Consider the following 24,944-nt stretch of genomic DNA (forward strand, 5'->3'; position numbering starts at 1 on the left):
TTGTTTGTCATAGCTGTAAAGCTATTACTGTCAATAGAATTTTTTACATTTCAAATGTATATTTTTGTGTTCGCTATAAAAAGACAACTTCTTGCCTTAACACCTATAAAGAAGTACTCTATAAAGACAAGGAGATTTTTTTATATAACAATATTTATTATACTCTGCAGATATTGCTGAATAAGCTTATTGTCTTGATATGTTTTTTTATTATATAGATATCCGACGCAATTCTGGGAGTTTATTTATAAAATAGTTACTTTTGTTTATTTTTCATATTTTACATATCGTATGAATTCAACGAATTACAATGATCTTTAGTCTTTCTTAGGGGAAATTACTTAAACTCTTATCGAATTACAGTATTATGTAATAAATGAGCGAATGGTCTGAATGATATACTTGTAAAAATGCAACATTCGTTATTTTAAAGACTCGTATTGTTATTATAATATTTGAAGTTATCGTAACATCCGTAGTAGGTAACAAGAAAGCATTTATTTTTTGTATTAAATATATTGTACAAAATAATAGAGCATTTAAAGAAAGGGGCATTAGTATGAATGAAACAGGGATAGATCGTATAATTTAAGAATGATTTATTACATGGATACTTATCGTACGAGTGCAATTATTAACATAAACCATACTCTCAAGTACGTCAACAATTCTATAATACAGTGTTTCTCAAACTCTGGTCCGCGAGAGGATGAAGTTCGGGAAACGCTGCTATAGCTAAATAAATAGTTTAATGTACATTATTCGCGCTGACTTGGCGTGAAAATGCGTAACATAAGCACGAATTTACATATACAAAGTATGACGATGCTCAGGCTATCAATGAGATTTTATAAATTATTATGTAGCTTATGAATAAAACATATAAATTAATATAACGATTTATCGGTGTGATGATTGTTTCAGGTGTTTACGACCCTTTCAATTATGTCTAACTGGATTACATGCAAAATAGTGCAAGCACGTCCAATAGCTTAAAAAAGTCTTTACATCGTGGTCATTTAATTATATATGTATAAAACATTGTTCTACCAATGAATATAAACAGATTCATTACTGAATTTTACATCCCTTGCACCCAGTTGCATTTAATCCTTTGCTTCGAATACAATGCATGAGATTTATGAAAAAGATTACATGAATATTCAGACTTGTATCGTTAACTTCGATCCCCCCACGAAGACAACAAATCTTCCCAATCACCAATGCACCAATTGTCGAGATATTTAGCTCTCCCTTTACGAGGGTGTTCCAGTTAGCATTACTTCATAAATATTGCGTATCGTACTTCAAACCCATATACAGTAAAACCTCGTTAATCTAGACTAATTGGAGGAAGAGTTCCTCGCGTGTTTAAACAGAAAGTGTAATTCCATATAATTAGATGAATCTCTACTTAGCAGATTCAAGATCAAGGTTAGCAAAGGTTTACCGTAGTCCAGGATATCAATAGAAATCAATACTAATTTCATTTTATGCTTTTAGGTAATGCTAATAGGAGCACGGCAACGATCCCAGAAATACTCGAAACTGAGATTATCCTCGTTTAAGTAACATATTTCCTACAAGCTGAATCTACTCCTTCATCAAACGGCTGGGTCAGCGGAATCGCGAAGATGCGTAGCCACCTCTGACCCCGTGTCAACTGACTCCCTACGCTCTAGCCTGTCCACGTCTTCCGTAGGAAATTCATAGATTGGCTTGAACCCACCGAACAGCTGCGGCTTGAAGTTCTCAGGATCGAACTCGTTCTTCTCTGTCTGCGATTCTTCCGCGTCAGAAGTGTCCTCGGACGATCCATGATCGTCGTCGGACTTTCTATTAATGGTAGGCTCCACAACGACCACGCTCCAACCGTTTTTGGAGGGAGCTTCGGCGCTGACGCTAGCGACGAAGGGCGCCATGAAGTTTTGAGGCGACGGCGCCGAGCTGGAGGAACTGGACGGTTGCTGTGACGGTAGTAAGACAGGCTTTTGCTCGTTGCTGTCGTTTCTAGTGCCCTCGTCGCGTACGTCTACATCTAGACGGTGGGACGCTTGCGCTGTTGGCGTGTAAACGTAGGCGATAGGCGTGGACGATGGCAGAGCCGGTGAGCGATGAAGCGTCGCCGAGATGGCTTCGTTTTTCCTCGCAGGAAAAGGTACGAAGTCCTGCAGGTAGGGTATAACATTCACGCTGGTGTCTTTGTCCGCCTTTTCTTCGCTGGTTTCTTTCACAGGTTGCTCGTCCTGTCGCTGATCGCTGGGCACCAATAGCGGGGTTTCCCTCATCCCGTTAACAAGAATCGAGGGGTCAGGACGTTCCAGGGGATATGGGAAGTCGGATGCCATGGGTCGTCCACCGAATATACCGTGAATAGGAGGACTCTGTTCTTCGTTCATCCCCTGGTGCTCGTTATCCTGCAACACGGTTCAAAACAATTTAAATTGAATTCTTAAATAGTTACGCAGTAACCATAATAATAAATCAAATTACATTTTGTTCGACACTGTCCTGCAGAAGAGTCTCCGGCGGTAGAGGTCTATGGGGACCTCGAGTTCCGACAACCACGCTCTCGTCCTTTTCCCTCGAGTCGTCTGGGTGTATGTTCACCGCTGTGTTAACAGGATAAACCACGTAGACAGGTGGCTCCGCCATCGTTTCTCTTTCGTCGAACTTCCTCCTGTCTGCCTCCTGATCGGTCACGATTCCCTCAGACCCCTCGTTCGCATCGATAGACGACAAGTTTGACTCCGTGATGTCCTCATCTAGCTCGCCATGGTGTTGGAGCATCTGAAGAGTCGCTACGTGAGGTGGGTCAGCCGTTCTTCGTTTGGGGTACAACGGAGGCCTCGGTGGCACCTGAGGCGGCTCCTCCGAGTAACGATCCAACCTCTCTTCCTCTTCGAGCCGCAGTTTTTGGCTAGACAGCCGTTGCGCCGATTTAACCTCGTCGTCACCTCTGGAGGTCGCTGGTATCTGTGGGAGGCGAAATCTCTTGACTGTCGGCTCCACGATTTCCATTGGAGGCACCACGCTTTCGGACTTTGTAGAAGCTGCGACTCTGAGCGCGTGAATCGGTGGCGGAGGGGGATTTAGCCTTTGAAGGTATGACGGTGGCGGAGGCAGAGGTCTCCTCGTGGGGGGATGAGACTGGACAGGTTGTCTAACCCTTGGCGGATAAGATTGGCTAGCTGGAATGGTGCCTATCGTTTCAGAGCCACGGTGTCCGTGAGACGTCTTAGCGTTGGGCCTGAATTGTGGCAGGATGTTTGGCAAATTCGCGTCAGGAGAGTAAGGACGTCTCCTTATACTTAGGTCTGAAGGTGGAGGAGGTGGAGGAGGGGTCAGTGGTTGCTTACCACGAGGAGGTAAAGGTAGAGGCGGTCTTTGCGGCCTGGGATGGTCAGGCCTCGCTGTACCGCCGTGATGATAGTGATAATAAAACTGCGGAGGTGGTCTGGGTCGTTCTGCAGGCGGCGTCAGATTTTCAGAAAGCTGTGGAAGATGTTCCTCGTTTGGCACAGGCGGATCTATCCTCGCAGGCTTAATCGTCGTGGAGGAAGACGTGATTTCGTGTACAGTGCCGTCAGCTTCGTTCACGACGACGATGTGCTCCTCGACTGGTTGCTTGGGTTCATCCGTACGGAACACTACGTAGTTGACGTTCTTGTCATCTTTCTTGTCGTCTGGCTGTTCTAGAAGTACGGTGCCCATCACGAAGGAGTTCTGAGATCTAGTAGGTTCTATTTCATTTGCCAACTTTTGAGTGGCAGAGGAGCTCGGGTGTCTCCACGTCTGAGCAGCGTAAATGGGGTTGCTGTCCAACATGGACACCGAAGGCAAACCTATGGTTCCATGGTGGTCTTGTGGATCGTAATTAGTCTTGTCGGATGGCAGGCCGTACAGAGGTCTGAAAGACGTACCGATTCCTGTCGAACTACCATAGAGGTTCTCTCCAATGGCTGTGCCCAACGAGTAATATCCACCTTCGACGTTCTGTCTGTTACCAAGGATAAAGGACACCGTGTCCTGATCGGGTGGTATCACTATGTTACTAGTACTCTCTACCAGAATTCCTCCACCCAGTCCGCTTGGTCTCTGGTTGGCGATCGAGTTGGGTCGATAACCTTGGTTAACGATAACATTATCCGCGGCACCGTGCCTTTTGTTGTCGTTCTCGAAGGCTGCTGGAACTCGATGATCGTTGTCCAAGGGCATCGAGGTCACTGGACGGTGAGGTGGACCTTGGAACACCAATGGATTCGCTGCGAATGTGCTCTCTTGAGGTTTCGAAGAGGAAGGTGCGAAGGCAACGGAGGTAGGTGTCATGGACGATGAGGCAGGTGTACTGGTTGTTGTAGTAGTAGACGCTGGAGTAGTAGTCTCTCGAGTAGTCGTTGTTATATTACTAACAGTCGACGTTACGGTGGGCAGAGTACTGGTCTTAACGATTTCATTTGTCGACTCTTTCATCGAGACGTAATCTTTTGTATCCTCTTCATCCTCGATCTCGTAATCTTCGTAACCATCGATGTACTCGTCCTGTTTTACAGGTGGCTTCGCTTGCGGATCTCGATTGTGTACGATATCGTTGGTATCACGGTGATTGTTACCGTACATGGAAGCTTGAAGCTTTTCTATTGGAAGAATATCCTCATAGTCGTCCAAAGCGTCCATGAATCGCTTCGGAGTAGTGGTACGGGGCTTCCAGGTGGTTACAACGGGCGCCTTCGTGGAAGTAGTCGTTGGTGGAGGAGTTGTCGTGGTGGTAGTTGTTGTGGTGGTCGTCATCGTAGTCCTGGGAGTCGTGGTAGTACTGGTAGTAGTGGTTGTGGTCGACGGCGTTGTTCTTGGGGACGTAATCACGGGAGCGGTAGCTTTCGGCACGTACGGTTTTCTTGTGGGATAATAAAGAACAGTTTCCCCGTGGTAGGGCTTATGGTTGTAGGTGCTGTAGCTGTTAGACCCGCTCTGGACCTTCGTGTTCGCGTAGGAACTAGATATCAACGGGTACTTGTCTTTGCCATATTTGTCGGACGAGTACTGAACGGGAAGATTGAGGAAATCGTGGAAATTAGGTGAATAGGGATTGATCTCGTTAGGGCTGACGTCCACGGTCTCCTTGCTCTCGATCTTCTTCGTGTAGGAGGTATCCTCCTTGGAGGACTCTTTCTCATCGATCTTCTCACCGTCGTTTGGGTGCTCTTGGTAACGACTGGTATAGTTGAGAGCCTTCACGGGGGGCGCCTTCTCGAAGTCGATCTTCCCAGTGATAGGATCCTTTTCTAGGGAGAATGGTCTGCCGCCGTTGAAGGCAAAAGGATACGGAAGGTGATAACGCAACGCCTCATCCTCGTTCGACGTCGAAAAGGCAACGGTGCTCTCCTCTGCGTCGAGATCCAGGTCAAGGTCATCCAGCTGCGCCGTCCTTGCCAAAGCCGGAGAAGATTCCATCTCCTCCAGCAGGGACTTCGGTGGACTGTTGTCCATGTGACCGCCCATTAGGAACTCTGACGACGCACCCACCACGCAGACCAGGGCGACTACCACCGCCCATGGACCGAGTTGCATCGTTCTCGCCATACCTGAAGTTTCACGTTACCATCGACATACATTACTCGTAAAATAATAAACAAAATATAAACGTACAGTATAATTATAATCATAAATATAAGCGTACCTAAAATTACCGATTAAATGTTAAGTATACATAGATTAGCATCAGGTCCGAAAGATTTTTAGTTATACTGTATCGTTTGAAATTATTCTCTATTATTTAGAGAAACACGAACGACCGCGAAAGAAAATTATTTAGTCTCGATGTCGTTCTTGTATTATTAACGATATTAGACAAGCCAACGTAATCTTCGAGCAACCTGCGTATTACCATTACTTTGCAATACAATCTGTCGATAGTCGTGATTTCTATTACCACGAAATTGTACTGATATTTGCGAGCCTGAAACCGTGTACACGTGCCCAGTTGTTTTCTGGGCTACGAGTTTATTGGTACAGCAAAGTAAAAGGGGCCGGAAAGGAGTACCGTCCCTTGTGTCCCACATTTAATGTATCTGGGCATCGTCACGAACATGCATGCGGGATACCTGCACGGTTCGCGTTACGCCCACCGGATTTGTCGCGTTGTACCGTCAGCGAACTTACTGTAAACGCGTCAGAGCGGTTCTCGCGTGTAATCTGCATCAGAGCAGGACTTGGACTGTCTGTACAATTTTTCTGTAGTCGAATACTGGAACTCATCGATGAGCCAAATATTTTCCTTCTTATTTCTTATTTTTTATTTCTTATATCTAGAAGAAGGAAGTTGTATTCTTTTCGAGAACGCGTAACGATGCAAATGATCCAATTAGCAATGAAAATTCGCTGCCTGGATCGTGTGTAAAAATAAAATCATCTTCCTATCGTGCAGAGTCTGCTAGTAATCAAGCTCTATCACAGGATAGGCCTTACACTTACAGGTGTTCCTTTGTATTATACTAATAGTTTTCTTAATCATCTATTTATATTAATACATTGACGTATGATACATAGCCGTAGAAGTCAAACAACCACAGTATGTTTTTTTAGCTTCGTTCTTTCTTGCTTCCTCAAGAATTATTTTCTTCTAGGAAGACGTCTTCCAGGAATTTTGGAGACCAATGCTCTAATTAGGTATGGGAGCCCTCTCACCTAGGTCTTTCGCAATTCCTGGTAATTAATGGATTTCTCAAGCGTGGAGGAAGATCTCCAGAATGGAATGGTAAACAGGGACACCGCTGCTACATCTCCCATCAAGCGGAATCGCGTTCCAACGCGTAACGGGTTTCTCGTTCTCTCTGGGCTTCCGCTCGTTCCCTCTCGTCTCCGTCGGTGGCTCCTTTATGGCATTCCAGCAGCTTTTGTCGAGGTTGCACCGCAATCTCGATCGCTGTATTTGGCATTAGCATTTCGTTACTCGCACTTTCGAGGGAGCTTTCGTTGCCACGGACGGGACGAATGTCCAAGAGGAAATTCCGCTTTGTCACCGCGGAATAGTTTCACCGACACATTTTCCATCGGGTACAATCTGGTCCAATGATGACTAGAAGATGTAGAATATCGAATCGCTTCGTATCAAATCATTAAATAATAATTATAGGAGATAAAATGTAGTTTACTTTCTGTAACGTTGAACTGTGTTTAGTTTCCTGAAATGGAAACCACGTATAATAATACATTCAGCTGTTCAGTTCAGTTTTAACAGATAGTTTAGGTCCAGTCTTGTACATATGTGTTTTCTTTCGTGTCATATTTACATCGTTTTACATCGATCCTCAACTTCTTACAGAACATTCCTTTACATGTTTGCTGCTACAACCCCTGAAGCTAAATAATACATTCAGCATCCAGAGGAAAACGAACGAGTTGTTTATGTGCGTAGCCAGGAAGAAGGAACTCGGGCGCGTCCAACAACCGAAGAAGCAACGACTCTCGTGTCTGGAGGCTCGTGGAGCCTTCCAAGGTCTCTCACGGTCCGTGACCATAATATTCGTGGCTAAGTGGCATGTTCCTGACCGTGACCGCCTCAGCGTTTCCTAACTCGGTGACTGGTACACGAACCAGAAATGAGTACCGACTGATCGACCCACTTTTTGTCCTCGGTTTCATCCTCGAGAGCCGTTTCGGGTACAGGGTCATGAATCATCCGCTTTTCCGTGACCACCTCAGAGGTAATCTCTCTCGTTTACCTTCTCTCAAACTTCTTTCGTTATCATTTGGTAACCCTTTGTACCGCGAGATCACCTTATTTTCCTTAAAACTGTTCAGTCACTTCCAAAAAGTCTTCGTCATATCTAAAATCGAGTCTAAACGAAAGAGTAGAATAATTGATGCCAAGTAATCGAGCCATTTCTTTTCGATTGGGCGATCCTCGTTCATCGATGCAAATTGGAGCAAACAACCGGTTTGAGATTCAATTTTTAACGCGCTCGACCACGCTTCTTATTGTAAAGGTTTTTATACTCTTCCGTGGAACGGTTTGAGAGTTTTAACGTGGCGTAAACTCGTCCTAATTATAACGGTACCAGTGATCTCAGAATATTCTAATTGTCCGTTGCCTGGAAGACGTTAGTGACCGGATTACAACATTGTAATCTTACAGGAAGACTCTCAATGTACTTATTTTGTGTTTTAGATCTCTTCGATAAGAAGAAATGCGTACAATAATACCGAACTTATTAATAAATAAAATGAAAGCGAGTTTCGGTCGTTGTATGCGATCAAAGATTATTCCAACTATCGTGGACATTTAGTATTTAATATTTCAGTACAAAGAAACACAGATTTCAACGTTGACAATGGCTAAGTAGCCGAGGTCGATGTAGCACTATTTATGTACAGCTATTCACAATACTTGTTTTTGCATTCAATAAGCAATCCAAGTGGTGACCTCCTCTTGCAATCTGTAAAAGAGCACGTCGCGATTCACTATGCCAAGATCCACCCTATGGACTGTTGCTGAGGGTTTAAACGAAGGGTAAACCCACCTATTCAAAGTAATTCATTTCTTGGCAACAATGGCACACTGGTAAATGGTAAACGCAATAGATTTACCTTGACACGACGCAGCAGACGGTCTGGCTGTTCTCCAGTCGTCGAGGAAACGACCTGGCGTCAGAAGTTGAAGTCACTACTGCTCCATGCGCGTGCAACTCTCGTTTACCTTCGACCTCGGCACTCTCGGTTACCTTGTTCGCGAGGAATTAAACAAAAAAGACTGGAACCGCTGGCACAACGGGTCCGCGGGAACTTGTCGGTGCGGTAGAAGGTCACACGTCGACTGAGGAGCACCGACGACCGGGTGGCAGAAGGTAGACGACGTGGTGGTGGCGAGAAGTGGTAGGGCCGTGGACGAAATGGTACAAGAGCAAGAGGAAATTCCGACGAAAGAAAAAGACGCTTCAGGAAGATTCTCCCGTAGTCGACGTCACTCTGCACGGAATGAAAGTACGTCGTTGAATTTTAAATAGGCTCAATTTCGTGAAACGGCCGATGCAATGGGAAAACTTTCGATATGTTTCCGCTAGCACTGCTACGTTGCGTGTCGTTTTGTCAAAATTCGAGCAATAATAAAAGCAGTAGTAGATGAAGTGATGTTTTGTTCTAGTTGTGGATTAATAAATTTAAGTCTCGAACAGTCGTAACATTTTCTGGGGCGCTCCGATACGTACGCACAGTACTTCCGGTTTCATTTTTTTCTAGAAGTCTCGAGAATACGAGAAAGTTGCTCAATTTAAAGGAAGTATGATATCGGACTTTAATGTTTCGCGTGATTATCATTCGAAAAAACTTCAATTCTTCTTCAAACTCTTGTTCTTTATTTATTTTTCTATTTTTATTACTTTTAAAGCTCTTGTTTCATTCTAGGAATGGTCATCGCTTCGTCTTCAAAGATGTCTTTATCGTGTGCTTCATCGAATACAACGCTATTTCAGGTTGTCCCTATGCGTTAGTCGGAATCAGATTCTAATATCTTCAGTTAAAGTCGAAGGAACAGGGACAAACTTTCTAAGGTTTTCTCGGCGTATCAAACGGAGAAAGATTCCTCAGGATGTCGTGGTTGTTGATAGAATGAGGAAGGAAGAGGCGAGGCGAGATGCTCCGCCGTTTCTCGATTACCAACGGTGGAGGTGAGAAAGAGAAGGAATTGGATCTGACTAATGGACGGCACCGAGTCGACGGAACGGTACGTGGAACAGTTAGACGACGACCCACATTGCGGGGAGTCGCTCAGGGCCGGCCAACGTGCTAGTTTTCTCGACCTTACCCTCCGTTAACCACGATAGAAGCTCTAGGATCATGCTGAAATCGTTTAATCATCGAATCTCCCCTATTATTTCCACGCTCTTCGAACAACCTAAATTATTCGCCTTCGTTTTGCTTTCACCTCACCTTCCCATCGCGATTCTCGTTGCGTTCTTCCTTCCTTGCGCTCGAGGCTTCTCTCGTTTGTTTTTGTGTTCCTGTTCCACGAACTTATTCAACTTGGGAAGTAAATTTACATTCGAATATGTAACCATTTAAATTGTTTCTGGTTGAATATTTCACAAAACTGTTAAGTATTAAGGACAGAAACTCGAAAATATTCTCAATGAGATACTCTTCTAGATATTTAAACATTGTTTCTAGTGTGAAAACACTTTTTCTTGTCTTTGAAAATAAGTGTTCTTTTAACGTGTATTCGTTTAAAAATATTTTATTTATAAAACAATATCCGATTAAACATTTCGCTCTTTTTATAACTATTTCTTTTTTCCCTTTTTTATGATAGGTACTGGCGGTGCCAACGGGACTTTCAGAGAAATCATTTTCTTATCCTCTTTACTGGGTAAAGCACCGATGATTCTGGCGAGGTCCGTCAATTTTTTCAAACTCATACGCTGACTAAATATCGTGGAAAATAATTCTAAATCGAGTACAAAATTGCAAGCTATCAAACCCAAAATCATACAGTGTATTACTCCTTTGTCTTTTACACTGGTCGGTCTCAACCTGTAAATTATATTCAGTAGTTACATGTACATATATTACGTTTACGAGTATTCGCGTACCTTCCGTGAGTACTCTGAACGCTGTACGTGCTTATTATATATGAATTCACATCTTCGGAAGCTGGACAAACTTCAACGCCGCGCTTTTTAGCATCTTTCATCGGCATATTTAACCATGCCGCAACTGCTTGTATATAAACTAATAACGAAGTCTTTTTAACATTGTCTGGATCAACCCTTATATTCTTCAATATCCGACTAAAGAATTTTGATTTCCTGAGCATGCAACAAAACAGTAATTAACATATGTCCAAACAACTAACAGCAATGCGTACAGAGAAATTGCTAATTTTGTAATACCCTTCTAAACTACTGGAGTCCTCGTTTAAAATTTCTGTTGCTTTCTCATATAAAGTTTCCAACTTATTCTCTGGTATAATATCATATACATTATATACATCTTTCACATTAGTTGCATCTCTATTACACTCGGGTAAAGTTGTATTTGTAATGAATTCATTGTCTGGTAATTGAATTGATAAATCTGTTCTATCAATTTCAACATCTGCAAAGAGAACAATATTAAAAGTATATTAATATTAATCCTTAGATTGACCATGAGTTATCTTAATTTTACTTTATGTTAAATCAACTTATAATAAATGTATTACTTGATACAGTCTGTTCTAGTTGCTCTTTAACAGAGTCCACATTCATTTTCAGTTTCTCGTACTGTTCTGTTCTTCGTTTAACTTTCTTCGAACCAAATTGTTTGTTTAATGTACTGATCTTGTCATCTATACTGATGTCTGTATTGTCTATCACTGGTTTCTCTAGCACTGGAGTCACTTGCCATCGTTCAACCTGTACCAGCCTAACTTTTCCAGTCTCTTTATTGTGAAGCACGAGCATGGTACGCATCAAGTCTTGGCTCGTGTCAGGTTTATAACCTCTGTAAACAACTTGTCCATTTGACAGAGCCAAGCACGTGTTTCTCTTCTTCTCGTCGTAAAACAGACCGCACGACATCTTTTTGGCTTTGTCATCCTTAAGCTCACCATTTTGGAAATTAACTGTAAAATAATTATGATCAAACGCTTGAATGAAAACGTGAATGACACGTGAGACACGTCATTGATGAATTTATCTTAATATTTGAATGATCATCATCATTATAGAGACAATAGACGACCACGAGATTTATTTACACTGGTTCGAAAATTGTATTTTTTCTTAATTTTGTTGCATTATTATGTTAATAAAAGCGCAAAACACGAGTCGGCTCAAACTGTACGTTGGTTCTGGGTTAGGCGAATGTATTTAATACCAATGATCGGCTGGACCTTCGATGGCTCTGTAATTACTTCTTCTATGACAGCCTCGATGGGTCGTTTCATTTTTTAAGAAAATTATTTATTACTCCAGGCTTTGGTTCAACGTTCAGCAAATTAGATTCGTTCTCCACATTATATTTTAAAACTCTATAGAAACCATTAAACTATACTATACTCTATACTCTATAGTCTATAGTCTATAGTCTATGGATCTCATGGTATCACCATCTAGCAATGAATAGTTCAACTAATTTTTCGAAGGTATGTGCGTGTATGACAATTATTGTCGTCCTAGCATCTCATTTTTTTTATAATTAACTTGAAATTTGATGAAATTTAACAAAAGGGTAAACAAAAGGGTAAACAAACGTGTAAATTTGTAAAATTTTTTAATTTTAAAGTAGTTCCTACTGTTACTGCTAGATGGCGCCACTAATTAAACGGTCGATAAAATATTGAAACATTAAATAACTATTCATAAAAATGATGAATTTATGCTATTGTAAAGCAAAGAATCGTGTCGATCATCCATTTATAGTGAATAAAAAAATATATTGAGTAAAATTGTGGGTGGCGTCATCTAGCGACATTAGCGAGAACTATTTTTACTACAAGCTTGGGCGTTTCCCCACCGATGGCGCCACTAGTACTAATCGTCAGGGCTGTGTCAACAAATTTTTTCGCCCCAAAACATAGCGACTTTTCTGAAGAAATTTTTTCCAAGTACTTTGTTAACCCAAATAAGTTCCTATCAAAAACTGATGCTCAATTAATTAATAATTAACTACGCTGTACTATCGCTATTGGTAAGATATTCTAGTAATCTTCATAATCTAAAAACCGCTGTAGTTTTGGCTTTGAAAGAGTATCCTGTGGCATCAATCGTTACGCTTTTGTTATGTAGTGTTCCTATGAACTTTCGAGAAGTGTTGTGTTTGCGAGTTTTGTGTAAAGGGTGCGCAGGAAAACTCCGAGTTGACTTCAGAGTCGAGAATGGCTGGCGAAGGAAACTCTACCCGAATGGATAATAACGAAGTAAGTTTTACAATCAAACGCCGTGAAAAAAAGATGGAAACACAGATGTGTCCTAATGTCAGATAAAAATTTCGGATTTTTACAGATGCCAGTTCCAAAAACAAGGTATGACTGGTATCAGACGGAAACTCATGTCACAGTTACAATTCTCACGAAGAATGCTCAAAACGTTAAAGTTGTCAATGAGAAACACACGGTAAAAACATAGGTTGACAGTAGAGAAAAGATCTGATCTTATCGCGGAGTCTACTTTATGTGTTTACCGAGCGTTTGAACGAAAGTAGACTTTCGATCTTTTATTTGTTTTCAGTTAAGCGTGTCTGCTTCATTACCATCTGGAAATGACTATAGTTTGGAGATAGATTTAGCTCATCCCACAGTACCAGATCAGTGTTCACATAAAGTATTTCCATCCAAAATAGAAATCAAGTTAAAGAAGCAAGATAGGATTAGATGGAATGCCTTAGAAGGGGATCTGGTTGTACAAAACACACCACAGCCTATACCTCAAGGTAAACTGGATTACGTACAAAGATTAAACAAGTATTTAATTAAGCTTTGATGTGTTAAGAAATTTTACAAGCTGGTAATCAGCCACCAAAGTATCCTACTTCCTGTAAGAAGTCACGTGATTGGGATAAGATGGAAAAAGAGATTGAGAAGCAAGAGGCTGAAGAAAAACCAGAAGGTGTAGCTGCTTTGGATTGTTTATTTCAACAAATATATGGTAACAGCTCGGATGAAGTTAGACGCGCGATGAATAAATCTTTTGTAAGTAGTATTTGAACTTGAACAGATTTTATAAAAATGTGAAAGTTTTGTAGCAAACAATAATATATATGTATTCCTTTTAAAAATAGCAAGAATCTGGTGGCACTGTTCTAAGTACTAACTGGTCTGAAGTAGGCAAAGGAAAAGTTGAGAGAAAATCATTGGATGGTATGGAATGGAAGCCTTGGAATGCATAAACAAAGTAACATAATTGATATTTAATTTGCTTAATCTTTAACAGAATAATTTCATTTTATTTTGAATAAAAGTACTTCATAAATATTTACAATATTAATATGTAACTCATAATATCTTCTATGCTGCAGATGTTCTATTGTATATCACAAAGTTAATTAATTAAATAATTATTCCTACCTAAGCATTATGTATATTTTACCCATTTATTAAATATACAAACATATTTTTCTGATGGACTGTAATCTTTGTTCCTTGTGCAAAGCATAGGATAGTCATGCACAATAAGTGCAATTAAATGCATAGTACAACTTTTCCAATTGTACACTGTATTACAAATATATTACTAATTCATTGATTACCCATTATTACATTTCAATACATAAAAAAAAATGTCTACATCATTTTTACCCAAATAACGATTTTAATATGAATATACCAACAATACAAACCCCTAATACAATGCAACCTTGTTGCAATTCCTTTGAAAGATTTGTATTGAATTTATGATTGACCAATTCTACATTATTTTGTTTGTTATTATTATCTAGTTTGTTGAGAATTTCAGAATACCTTGCATTTATAATTCCCTCCAAAGACTTAAAAGTACTTTTAAGTATATTTTCATTTTTTTCTTGAGCCTCAGTTAGGACATTCCTGACATTTGCTATTCTCTTATTGTTATATATCATTGAACCAGTCAGTGATATAATTGCTAATGCGGCAGATGCAAGAATAGATAAGTATTTATACTTCTGTGCATTCATTGTCTGACTATCATGATATTCCTTTATAGCAGTAGCTAACTGTGTAAACTGATCCTTCTCTTCTTTTTCTAATAAATCAAGCTGTGATATAATCCTTGCTTGTTCTTGCAGACTCTTGTTTTCTATTATAGTCAGTTGTACATATTTTGGATCGTCTCGTTTAGTCTGAATAAGTTCAGAGTATACTTCTTTTAATTTATCATTTATTATTGCTGCTTGACGGTTAAGGTTTCTTCTATCGTCTTGACACTTGAATAATTTGTCCTGTGCCGAAATTACTTGGTGTTTAGCTAGTTCTACCGCATCCAAGCCTGTTACTTGTTGATACCATTGCAACCACTTCATAACTTTCTTAGGTAATGGACTTGGCTGTAGGGCCGCTGCATTTAAATTTTGGATTAATGTTATATCTTTATTGATTTGCTAAAACAAACCAAGTAAATATAATATAACATTATTTGTATTAATTTTTAACGAAAGAGATAAATAAAAAGTTTCTTACGATATGTATCATAATGTATCATTGAAAATTCTGCAGTACCTTTGCAATAACATCGTACTTCGAAGCAACGACGTTTTGTATGTCATTAAACTTCTTTTGCGCTTTTCCAGTAGCATTATTAATTGATGTCGTCGTATTGTTAAACAACCGGTGTTTATTTATTTCGCTAGTTATAACCTTTACTAGTGATCGAAATTTTTCTGCCATTGTATGTACACCTGAATCATACAAGAACGAATGATACTGAACTCAATGATTTTATTTAAATATTACGATATGCGGAACATAGTTATTATTGATAGAAAGAAAATACTATGAAAGGGTTATTAATGATATATGAACATTTCGGTTAGATGTGCATCGATCAAAAGCTAAATGTAAGGAAGCTGATGGAACCTTAAATTTACATTCAAAATAAATCTTATTTACAGCTTTCTTAGAAAAATGTAATATTATTTATTACAGAGACATTATTCACAATTAACACGTTTTCAACGGTTGCTTCGATGCTTGTGTAAGATTGGTGTGGATTAGTGAGAATAGTGAAGTTTGATTAGGAATTTTAATTGACGGGCATTCCCATTTGTAGGGTCAAAACGTATGGGATTTTTCATAGTTCAGACTATTATGTTGTCTTATTTACTTAATAATAAGAATGGAAAAAATTGAATAACAATATTATGGATGTATATATTTTTTATATTTAGTTTATAGTTTACGCTAAGTATTAGTGGCGCCATCGGTGGCAAAATACCCAAGTTTGTAGTGAAAATAGTTCCACTGATGGCGCTAGATGGAGCAAAACTGATCCATTAATAAATAATTCCTTTTTTCAATAAATAAATAATTAATACGATTCTTTGCTTTACAACACTACAATATATTAGTTTATAAATCAAATATATTATTTGTATGAATAGTTATGTAATGCAAGAACATTTCATCAATTCTTTAATTAGTGGCGCCATCTACGAGAAACAGTGGGCACTATACGGTGTTTTTACCGACATAATGGTAATGTACCGACATAATGGTAATGTACCGACAGGTCGGTAAAAAAAAAACAGCGAAAATGGCGCCATCTAACACTACAAAAAGGAACTATTGAGGACAAACTTGAGCGTTTTCCCGATAGAGGCGCTGACCAAACTCCGAAAATTAGTTCGGCCTTTTTAACGCTAGATGGCTACGATAATAATAGTTTATAGCGTCATCTAGCAGTAACAGTGGAAACTATTTCATATATGTACATGTGCCAATACCACTAAACCATTTAGTATTGGTCGGTACTTTAATACTTGTAACTTATAAGGTTAATCAGGTTTGGTTAGGAATCTCAGTTGGCGGGCATTGTCATTCGTAGTGTCAAAGCATATCTGATTTTTCATTATTTAATTATTATGTAGTCTTATTTGTGTAATAAATAAATTTGTTATATTTAGTATAGAGTATACAATCTTCTTATTTATTTAATTTAACGTTTCACTACGAAGAAGCGATATAATTATTTGTAATTTTTTATTTCGTTGCTCGCATTCGTTTGAAACATTTGCACAATGGAGAGAGCCCTACGCAAAACACGTCAGACAAAAAGAATAATTGAGATAAGCGATTCTGATGATGATTCTGATAAAGGTTTGAGCGATGACAATTATGTTCCTACAGCGAAAGTAGCCAAAAGAAAGCAAAGTAAGAAAAAGGCTCCAACTGTAAAGAAAGATACAAAGGCAGACAGTAAAAAGCGAAAGGATAGTACCAGTGAGCCACCCGAGAGAAAGAAACAAAAAGCGATAAAGCATGAAAATGAGAATGTAAAAACAGAGATTGTTGAGGATGCTGAAGAATCAATTGATTCAAAGAAACAAGTACGGAAAGGTAGGAATTCAAAAAGTAAAAAAGAAAAAGTAGAGAGCTCCGACAAGGAGAACATTAAAGATACGATAAAAGATGTAGATCAATTAAGGTTCGATGATGTCCAATGCAGCGATTGGACCGACGTAGATTATGTGAGCGAGGTAAACAATATCGACAGGCATGTAGCCGAGAATGTGATAAAGCTTTTCAATGATGATAATACAATTCCATTTATCGCAAGATATAGAAAGAACATGACTGGTGGTATGGAACCAGATACGTTGAGAGCATTGAAAGAAAGTTTTGATCAGGCTAAAGCGATTAAACGTCGAGCCGCTTCTATATTAAAAAGTATCGATAAATTAGGGCAATGGACGCCTAATATACATTCTGTTATTTCATCCGCGAAATGCTTGGAGGATTTGGAACATATTTATTCATTTTTCAAGCCTGCTTCTAAAAAATCCTTGGCAGACAGAGCAAGAGATTTAGGTTTAGGGCCTGTCAGCGATGCCGTATTACAAGGTCAGGCCCTACCAGAGTTGGCATCTCTCGTTAATCCTAAAAAGGTTGGCTTGAAGTCTGAAGAAAAGATCAAAGAAGGTATCACACATATAATAGGAGACATAATAAATAAGGATAAAACGGTATTCGATACAGTTAAAGAGCTTCAAAGCGCGTCTGTCATAAAAATACAAACGTCTGAATGTAAATCAAAGAAGTCTTCTGATAGCAAAGAAAAAGATGTTAACAGGAAGTACGAGATGTATTACGATTTCAATGGGACGAATATGAGCATTAGGCCTCATCAAATATTAGCCATCAATAGAGGAGAAGCGCAAAAGATTCTCAACGTAAAAGTAATCTTGCCCGACTTTCTCGAGAAAACATTTAAAAAACACTGTTGTACGCAATATAGAAAAGCCATGTCGTCTGAATTGCACGTTACGCTGATGAACGAAAGCATCGACTATGCTTACGGGAAATTTATCAAACCTTTAATAGTTCGTCGCGTTCGAAGCGAATTGAAACAAAAGGCAGAGGCAGCATCCATAGAAGTATTCGTAACTAACGTGAAACAATTGCTTCTGACTCCACCCGTACGAGGGAAGATCATCCTCGGCATAGATCCAGGATTCACTCACGGCTGTAAGCTCGCTGTGATTTCTGAACATGGAAATGTACTCGAAACGAGCGTAATATATCCTCATAAGAATACGGAGAACTCGTACGAACAATCTGCTAACACTTTAACAAGTTTAGTAAAGAAGCATAAATGTACAATTTTCGCATTGGGCAATGCCACCGCGTGCAGAGAAACCGAAGCGTTCTTAAACAGCTTGATCAAGTCTAAAGCATTCGATCCGATAGATGTTTCGTATACGATAGTGGACGAGGCGGGAGCATCTATTTATAGTTGCAGTACAAAAGCAAAATCCGAGTTCCCAGACCTCGACACCAACCTAATTTCCGCTGTTTCGATAGCGAGACGTCTACAAGACCCACTCGCAGAGTTAGTCAAAGTAGAGCCTAAACATTTAGGGGTGGGAATGTATCAACACGACCTGCCAGAGAAGGAGTTAATAGCAGCGTTAGACGAAGCGAGTATACAATTCTTGTTATCACCAAATATAATTAATCGATATTAAATAATAAAAATTGATTCCAGGTGGTTTCGGAGGCTGTGAGTTTTGTAGGGGTTGATGTGAACACTGCGTCCCAGTACCTTCTAAAAAGGGTTGCAGGTTTAAACGCATCCAGAGCGAACGGTATTATAGAATGGAGAACTAAATTTGGCGCATTCAGGAACAGACAACAGTTATTGGACGTGAAAGGCATTGGGACCAAGTCGTTCGAACAATGCGCGGGATTTATCAGAGTATTGCCAGAAACTTCGATGACCGATACTTCCGCGAAAACCAAAAGCGCTAAGGATCTCAAGCACGCTCCGAATTTGTTGGATCAGACTTGGATCCATCCTGAATCCTATGAAATAGCTCAACGATTTTTGGAGTACTGCGAGTGCAACTTGGCTGACCTAGGGTCGAATTCGTTCATTGATAAAATAGTATCGCGTGAGAAAGAGGGATGCGCAGCGTTAGCTGCCAAGTTTGGTACGGATGAGACCACGATGGAGATAATAGTCAAGGGTCTGTCCATGAAGAAGGACGAAGACATAAGATTAAAGACCAATTACCCGCTGTTTCGAAACAGTATGCTTAGTATTAATGACATAAGAACTGGAACAATGTTAACAGGTGCTGTGCGAAATGTTACGCATTTTGGAGCGTTCGTGGACGTAGGGGTGGGCAGGGATGGACTCGTACCCTCGAGATTTATGAATAATAATACAATTACAATAGGTCAGCGCGTAGAGGTGAAGGTGCGCGAGGTGGACCTCAGTCGAAACAGAATCAGCTTGGAATTGATGAAGGCTTTATAACGTGTTTGAAAATATATTTTAATAATGCGTGTTACACGATGCTTAAGCGATCATTCATTGCCTTTCCTCTTTTTCCTCTGTCTGAGATTTTCCGTCAGGAGTCGTCAGACAATCCTGGACGCACCCACTAGTCTACCCTTTTACTCGAAGCGAAGTAAAAGTTGCGCGCGGCCTTGCTTTCCGATACGATGAGTCAGAGGTGATCCATAGATAATTCAGGTACACGGGTGGACAGGCAGGTGAAACGTGCTCCTAAAATAATCTACGTTTTAATATTAACCCTCCTGAACTCCCGTTACCTCTCATCGATGACAACTAGCGTTATTTTTCAAGTTACTCGATTATACGACAACTGTTTAGGGCGAGTCACGACAAATTTCAAATATCTTCGTTGCTCTTAATGATACGAAGGAGTTATTCCTTGCGAGGAGTTATTCTCATAAAATAGATGGAGGATCTAATCCTCTATATTTGGTGACGTTGGAGACATTTATTTTGAAATATAGTCGATGGACGCGTTACTTTTTCTATTCGAGATACTTCTCAGGAATTATTTGTATCTTTGATGTTTGGTTTTGAGGCAACAGACTCGGTATTGCAGGCTTGGCGCAATAAATATGCTAAATGGATAAATAAATATTTAATAACAGCCGCGGTAGTAAAAGGACTCCGATCCCATGAGCATCTCCCTAAACAGAGTCGAGGCGAAGTCTAGAAAACGCGTCTTCGGATAAATAAAAGAGAAACGTGGAAATCTCTTGGTAGCTATGAAGGGACGCAGTCGGTACAGGCGCGCTAGGGTTGCCTTTAAATATTTAACAAATTCAATCTTCCCTCTTCTGGTCGCGGTCGACGTTTCTTGGCAAAACGCCACACGTGTACTCTACTTTGTACTTGATATTGCATCTGTAATTTCTCGCGGCTGCATTTAGCGCTTGTTAGACTAATTTTGACGAGGGATCGCTAATGGTTGGTTTGGAAATTTAGGGGTTCTTGTGGAGTTTATAGTATCGCGGTCCAAGTGTGTCATAAGGCCGGAATGATTAGAAATCCACCAGGAAGATAGTCTGTAGAATGGTGCTTTAGCTTTGATAAGGGGAAAATCGATAAGCAATCGCGTTTGGCATTAATCAACGTCGCGAGCACCGAGTTCGACGAAATAAAGTCTGGTCTGGGCTATTCACAGTTCCGCGAACGCAATTGATTTCCTTCAACCGATCGGATAAATCAGAGACGGCGTTGGGCGGAATCGGGAATACTCGCGACGTTGGGAGACGTATATTCGATGCGACGTACAATGCCCACCTCGAATGTATTTTCGATAGAAAATAAAAAGCTCGGTTACACGCGAAGGTGAAACGATCTAGAAAACTGGGAGCCAGACGCGATAAGAAGGGAATCGTCCCTACGTGACCGAGGACGCCTTCGAGCATCGATCCCTCGAATTGTCAGGGTAAAGTATTATAATCTTCCAAAGCACTCCCACAGTCTAGGAAGGTAAATAACATAAGGGAGAATAGTACAGAAGATAAGGATTCGACTGTCTCCGTGGTTTTGGTCCGAATCAGCGATATATTTACTTTGATATTTTCTATTCAGCATTCGATTAGAAATAGCAGAACGCGAATTTACGTGTTGGATAACCAGGAATGAAATCATAAATGAGGGTAATTCGCGTCGCAAGTCAACCATGAATAGAACGTGTAAAGATTTCCGCGTTGAATGTTTTATCAGCGTGTTTGCCAGCGACGAGGAGACGCGAAGCTGCTTAATGAAGCCGTTTCCGCGTGTATGGAAGGGGAGGAGGATAGTTTCTCGGTGTAATATAAATATTATATCTCGTTACGAGGGCGAGCCCCGGTTCGGAAGGGCTTAAGCCGTCGAAATGGCAGGGTGGTAAAGAAAGCCACGAGCCGGAAAAAGCTTCTTCGGTTAGAGGAACGCTTTGTGCCAGCCGAGGCTGGAAGCCAGCATCGACCATCTCAGCGGAAGCAATTTGTACCGCGCTTAAGTTTCGCGTATTATTTACAGATCACTCGTATCCGTATTATTCGACGGTGATATACGATTATGGCGGCGAAACCGGAGACGCGATAAAAGTTACCTCGAACATTTTCGTCGAACGACTATTTCCAGTAATTTAATATTTTACGGCTGCTACTTTATTATACAAACATGTAGTATTTTTATTAACAAACAAAGGATTCGGGATTTGAAATGTGAATCGTCAGAGGCTAGTGACCACAGATATCTATATAAATGGCTATGGTCCTCGAAAGACCAGCGGTAAAGAATGAGAAAATATAATTACGCAGACATCTGAATATTCTGGATGTTGCTCGTCGTTAAAATATTGTTTTCGAGCCAATCTACCAGTCGTGGTATTTATTTTATATCTTGATCGAAACTCGGGAATCCCACCTGGACAAATTTCCTTTCTAGTACCCACGAATTTCTCGATATACTAGGAATAATTTCCAGCGAAGCTTTCGTCTCTTTACACGCCGTATGAACAATACTCGGTCGTATGCGTCGATGCACGTGCTCACATGTCTCATGTAAAATTCATCCGTGATTCGGGAGACAACGGATGGACCACGGTTGGAACGAGCTTAGGTGTTTCCCGATAGAGAGCACAGAGACTCGGGGCAGATTGCTTGCTGAAACTTTCAACGTAGCACCGGAACGAAAAGCTCTGTTTTCGGGAGGGAGGAAATGGTCCCGCGGACCGAGGAACACAATAACGAAATAAAGCCAGCGAAGCTAGACGCGTTCTCGCAGCTGGAGCCACGTGTGCAGTGTGCAGCGTGCACGACGCTTTCGTCTGGTGATGCATACGTGCTTCAACGGGGGCCTGTGTTCGCGTCCACGGTACGTTTTCAGTTTCGTGTCCATTGTTCGACGCGCACAAGGGACCCCGTTCCAACGACGCGTTTCCTTTCCGCGACTCGCCATTGACAAATTAAAATCCTCGCGACCTTTCAGCTTTCAGCGCGTTCCTTCGACCCCGTTCAAACGTTGTTGTTCCACCCCAGTTTGGAGTTTCGTCCCAATGCTGAGGAATTTCTAACCGTGACTCGGTTCGGTAGAGACCAGAGGCGCCTTTGGACACCTTCGAGGGAAAAGGCTGCGTCTTTTGGGACCCACCAGTCGATGCATTTTAGCGAAACTGTAAGACCGTTGCTTTGACCCTTCCAGAGCTGAGGCTAGGTCTTTTGGGATCCACGCGTAGAAGGAATATAGTATCATCTTTTTTATCTAAAAAATAGCATTCCCTTCCTCTTATACCGCGAATACCTAGATCGTCGACATTAGGGAGTAATTTCCGACTGCACGTCTGACCCGATTCGCATGAAAGGTCCACTTTGTCCGTATAGAATACACGGAGAGTACATAGGAGGGTGTAAGTGGTCGGACAATAGCGTGTCTAACTCGAGTACTTAGCATAGAGGAAAAACGAAGGGAAGGCAGAAACAATTATGAAAATTCTGGTACGCGGAGTTATACTTTCTATGTAGTTCGTTCCAAGAGAGCCTTCTATTCCCGTCGTAAACGACTGCGAAACACCGATGTTCCGACTCGCGGCGTCTGTACATGGCAGTCCGTATCTACTTCCAACCTGTTCCCCAGTGGAAATTAAGTCTCGCAACGAACCATCTGCCAAGCATCTCCCAGTTTGATGAAACTTTGTTACCTCGATCTCGCCTGAATACCTACGAAGGGCTGGAACAAGTTTTGTTATGTAAGAGTTTTTTCAAAATATTTTCCAACTTTGGCCTCGAGGGCTTTGCATTTCATTTCCCTCTATTTACATTAGCTACGACTTCTTTCCTGTCGAACCTTGTTCCAGATTTATTAAGAACCGATTAGCTGCGGGTTTGGTTGACCCTCGAAAAAGAAGTATTCGATGTCCGTTGGTATCGTGGACGATAAAAAGTCCAGCGAGGGTTGGACGACTCGCGCGGAGGGGTATTAAGTAGAACCGCAAAGCTTCGAACAGAAGGAAAGAGCAGACCGTTCCGCGTGTCCCCCGACAATGCCATAACGACAAAATGCAGGCAGATATTGTGCCCGTGTACGGGGGCTGTAGTCGCAGCCCCGGGTGAAAAGTAGTTTCGGAGCGTCTACTGTAACAATGGTCGCGTATAAAAAGAGAAGAAATAGCGGAACGCATGAAAAGCGTACCGGAAAATAAAGGGAAGATACCGCGAGCGAAAGAACGACGGAGGCGGAGGAATTCAATGCCAAGGTTCGACTGCGTAGTTAAATCGATATTCGATATTTTCAGCTGGCGAAACCGATATACATACACGTACACGTCGATGTCGTCGCGTTTCGCGGCCTCGACGACCCTCTCGAAATCAGTTTGGTCACTTTTCTTCGTTCGCTGTCCGCGCGTAAATGAACTGGACACTATTAAAAAAATAAGCGAGTTAAAACAAAAAAAAAAGAAATGCATCGAGTGCGTAACGTTGCACGGGTCCGCATGTAACGCGAGCTCCCTCGAGTCTCTTACAGAGATTAAACATCGATCCGCCCTTAGCCCATTCTAATTCGCATGAGCCATCGACTGATTAAAATCCGCTCCCCGGACGACAGGACCGTAGACGCATGTGCGTTTCGCCCCACGACGTGTTTTTCCACCTCCGCGCGGAAATTGGAACGGATTTCAACGACGAGATTAACCCAGACGGGAAGGCCGACGAGTTCGAAGGGATCGAACCAAGAGTATTGCCCTCGCTGGAGAACGAAACGCTCTCATCGGCCACGAAAAATTTCCTTCGGTCCTTCGAAGACGATCGATGATCAACCAAGCGCCCTGCATATCGAGCTAACAGAAATTTCGAACAGGTTCGAGCTTTAATCGTTGTTGCGACTTTTTAATCGTCGTAGAGTTTCTTTTTGTCGAAAAAGAATTAAATTTTAATATCCTTATCGTTAGGTTTAATTTCAATAAGTAATGCAGCCGCCCTCGAAATTTGAATTCCTAGCGTTTATTAGCCAACAGTAGCTTCGTCGGCGATCTAATATCGTAAAATGATGTACCGCGGCGCAGTATGTATGTATCACAAGCGAACGTTGTATGAAAATTCCAGCAAAGTGGACCAGTTACGTTGAATTTATCGCGAATTAGCGTCGAGAGGGATGGTAGCAGAAAATTGAAGATACCCAGCCATAAAACCGAGCGTGCATATTGGATTTTAATTAATACAAACGGAAATCGTTACCTGCCAAAGTGGAACATCGATTAATAGCGTTTGATTTCTCTCTCTCTCTCGTACTACTCTCCATTCCCCCAGATTGCAATAAATTATGAGCGGTTTGGCACACGGTATTCGCGGAATGCTTCCATCATCGACCGTTCCTTCTTCGCGTGTTTCGTGGCCAAATTGGACCGATATATTTCATTGTCTCGTTAAAAATGATCATCGATCGCTCTTGGCGTGTAGCACGTGCTTTCATGTTTCTGGAAAGTGTCGAATACTTCGTATCTTCGGATTTAAAAAATGAACTCCT

The 24,944-nt window shown here is 41.1% G+C and overlaps 5 protein-coding genes and 1 long non-coding RNA gene across 14 annotated transcripts in view; 3 read left to right on the forward strand and 3 right to left on the reverse strand.

Annotated features, from left to right (window-relative positions):
* Window positions 1–135: 135 nt before the first annotated feature.
* Window positions 136–8,720, reverse strand: LOC128872015 (mucin-2-like). 2 transcript variants are annotated; one of them, XM_054114274.1, is made up of 3 exons: window positions 8,590–8,720; window positions 2,494–5,585; window positions 136–2,417 (listed from the first exon to the last, which is right to left on the reverse strand). In XM_054114274.1, exons 2-3 carry the CDS (start codon window positions 5,581–5,583, stop codon window positions 1,605–1,607), a joined length of 3,903 nt encoding a protein of 1,300 aa, XP_053970249.1. In that variant the 5' UTR covers window positions 5,584–5,585; window positions 8,590–8,720; the 3' UTR covers window positions 136–1,604. The 2 variants fall into 2 exon arrangements, with proteins under 2 accessions (XP_053970249.1, XP_053970248.1); XM_054114273.1 differs by lacking the exon at window positions 8,590–8,720 and adding an exon at window positions 5,691–5,828.
* On the forward strand, window positions 7,579–9,544 carry LOC128872025 (uncharacterized). Its single transcript, XR_008456084.1, has 3 exons — window positions 7,579–7,706; window positions 8,171–8,982; window positions 9,403–9,544. It is a non-coding gene; the product is annotated as an uncharacterized LOC128872025 (long non-coding RNA).
* Window positions 9,545–10,123: 579 nt separating this feature from the next.
* LOC128872021 (uncharacterized) lies at window positions 10,124–12,044 on the reverse strand. Its single transcript, XM_054114281.1, has 5 exons — window positions 11,854–12,044; window positions 11,198–11,599; window positions 10,887–11,091; window positions 10,587–10,802; window positions 10,124–10,527 (listed from the first exon to the last, which is right to left on the reverse strand). Exons 1-5 carry the CDS (start codon window positions 11,921–11,923, stop codon window positions 10,278–10,280), a joined length of 1,143 nt encoding a protein of 380 aa, XP_053970256.1. The 5' UTR covers window positions 11,924–12,044; the 3' UTR covers window positions 10,124–10,277.
* A 489-nt stretch (window positions 12,045–12,533) lies between these two features.
* Window positions 12,534–14,045, forward strand: LOC128872024 (protein SGT1 homolog). Of its 2 annotated transcripts, XM_054114297.1 has the most exons (6): window positions 12,534–12,666; window positions 12,765–12,895; window positions 12,981–13,091; window positions 13,206–13,407; window positions 13,467–13,666; window positions 13,756–14,045. In XM_054114297.1, exons 2-6 carry the CDS (start codon window positions 12,854–12,856, stop codon window positions 13,861–13,863), a joined length of 663 nt encoding a protein of 220 aa, XP_053970272.1. In that variant the 5' UTR covers window positions 12,534–12,666; window positions 12,765–12,853; the 3' UTR covers window positions 13,864–14,045. The 2 variants fall into 2 exon arrangements, with proteins under 2 accessions (XP_053970272.1, XP_053970271.1); XM_054114296.1 differs by having other exon boundaries at window positions 12,649–12,895.
* The window catches only part of LOC128872023 (uncharacterized), a 79,753-nt gene continuing 68,628 nt past the window's right edge, over window positions 13,820–24,944 (reverse strand). Inside the window, exons 1-3 of one of the 7 annotated variants that reach the window (XM_054114293.1) lie at window positions 15,609–15,820; window positions 15,170–15,348; window positions 13,820–15,051 (exon numbers count right to left, since the gene is read on the reverse strand). In XM_054114293.1, the coding sequence (XP_053970268.1) occupies window positions 14,269–15,051; window positions 15,170–15,337 (951 nt within the window). In that variant the 5' untranslated portion in view covers window positions 15,338–15,348; window positions 15,609–15,820 and the 3' untranslated portion in view covers window positions 13,820–14,268. Of the gene's footprint in view, window positions 15,052–15,130; window positions 15,821–24,944 lie in introns of those variants that run through there. The other 6 variants (XM_054114292.1, XM_054114291.1, XM_054114288.1 and 3 more) reach the window with 6 other exon arrangements.
* Window positions 16,409–19,455, forward strand: LOC128872017 (S1 RNA-binding domain-containing protein 1). Its single transcript, XM_054114276.1, has 2 exons — window positions 16,409–18,585; window positions 18,654–19,455. The coding sequence occupies exons 1-2, from the start codon at window positions 16,687–16,689 to the stop codon at window positions 19,425–19,427; spliced, it is 2,673 nt and encodes an 890-aa protein (XP_053970251.1). The 5' UTR covers window positions 16,409–16,686; the 3' UTR covers window positions 19,428–19,455.

The sequence above is a fragment of the Hylaeus volcanicus genome, chromosome 2, assembly GCF_026283585.1.
Source record: "Hylaeus volcanicus isolate JK05 chromosome 2, UHH_iyHylVolc1.0_haploid, whole genome shotgun sequence".
In the NCBI taxonomy this organism is placed as follows: domain Eukaryota; kingdom Metazoa; phylum Arthropoda; class Insecta; order Hymenoptera; family Colletidae; genus Hylaeus; species Hylaeus volcanicus.

Coding starts and splice junctions, on each gene's coding strand:
- LOC128872015 (XM_054114274.1), bottom strand. CDS start 5,583: ATGGCGAGAACGATGCAACTCGGTCCATGGGCGGTGGTAGTCGCCCTG. Junction 2,418..2,493: donor AGGACAGTGTCGAACAAAAT/GTAATTTGATTT, acceptor ACCGTGTTGCAG/GATAACGAGCACCAGGGGAT.
- LOC128872021 (XM_054114281.1), bottom strand. CDS start 11,923: ATGAAACGACCCATCGAGGCTGTCATAGAAGAAGTAATTACAGAGCCA. Junction 11,092..11,197: donor ACTAGAACAGACTGTATCAA/GTAATACATTTA, acceptor TTCTCTTTGCAG/ATGTTGAAATTGATAGAACA. Junction 10,803..10,886: donor GACTCCAGTAGTTTAGAAGG/GTATTACAAAAT, acceptor TTGCATGCTCAG/GAAATCAAAATTCTTTAGTC.
- LOC128872024 (XM_054114297.1), top strand. CDS start 12,854: ATGGCTGGCGAAGGAAACTCTACCCGAATGGATAATAACGAA. Junction 13,092..13,205: donor TTGTCAATGAGAAACACACG/GTAAAAACATAG, acceptor ATTTGTTTTCAG/TTAAGCGTGTCTGCTTCATT. Junction 13,667..13,755: donor GCGCGATGAATAAATCTTTT/GTAAGTAGTATT, acceptor TTTTAAAAATAG/CAAGAATCTGGTGGCACTGT.
- LOC128872017 (XM_054114276.1), top strand. CDS start 16,687: ATGGAGAGAGCCCTACGCAAAACACGTCAGACAAAAAGAATAATTGAG. Junction 18,586..18,653: donor TAATAGCAGCGTTAGACGAA/GCGAGTATACAA, acceptor AATTGATTCCAG/GTGGTTTCGGAGGCTGTGAG.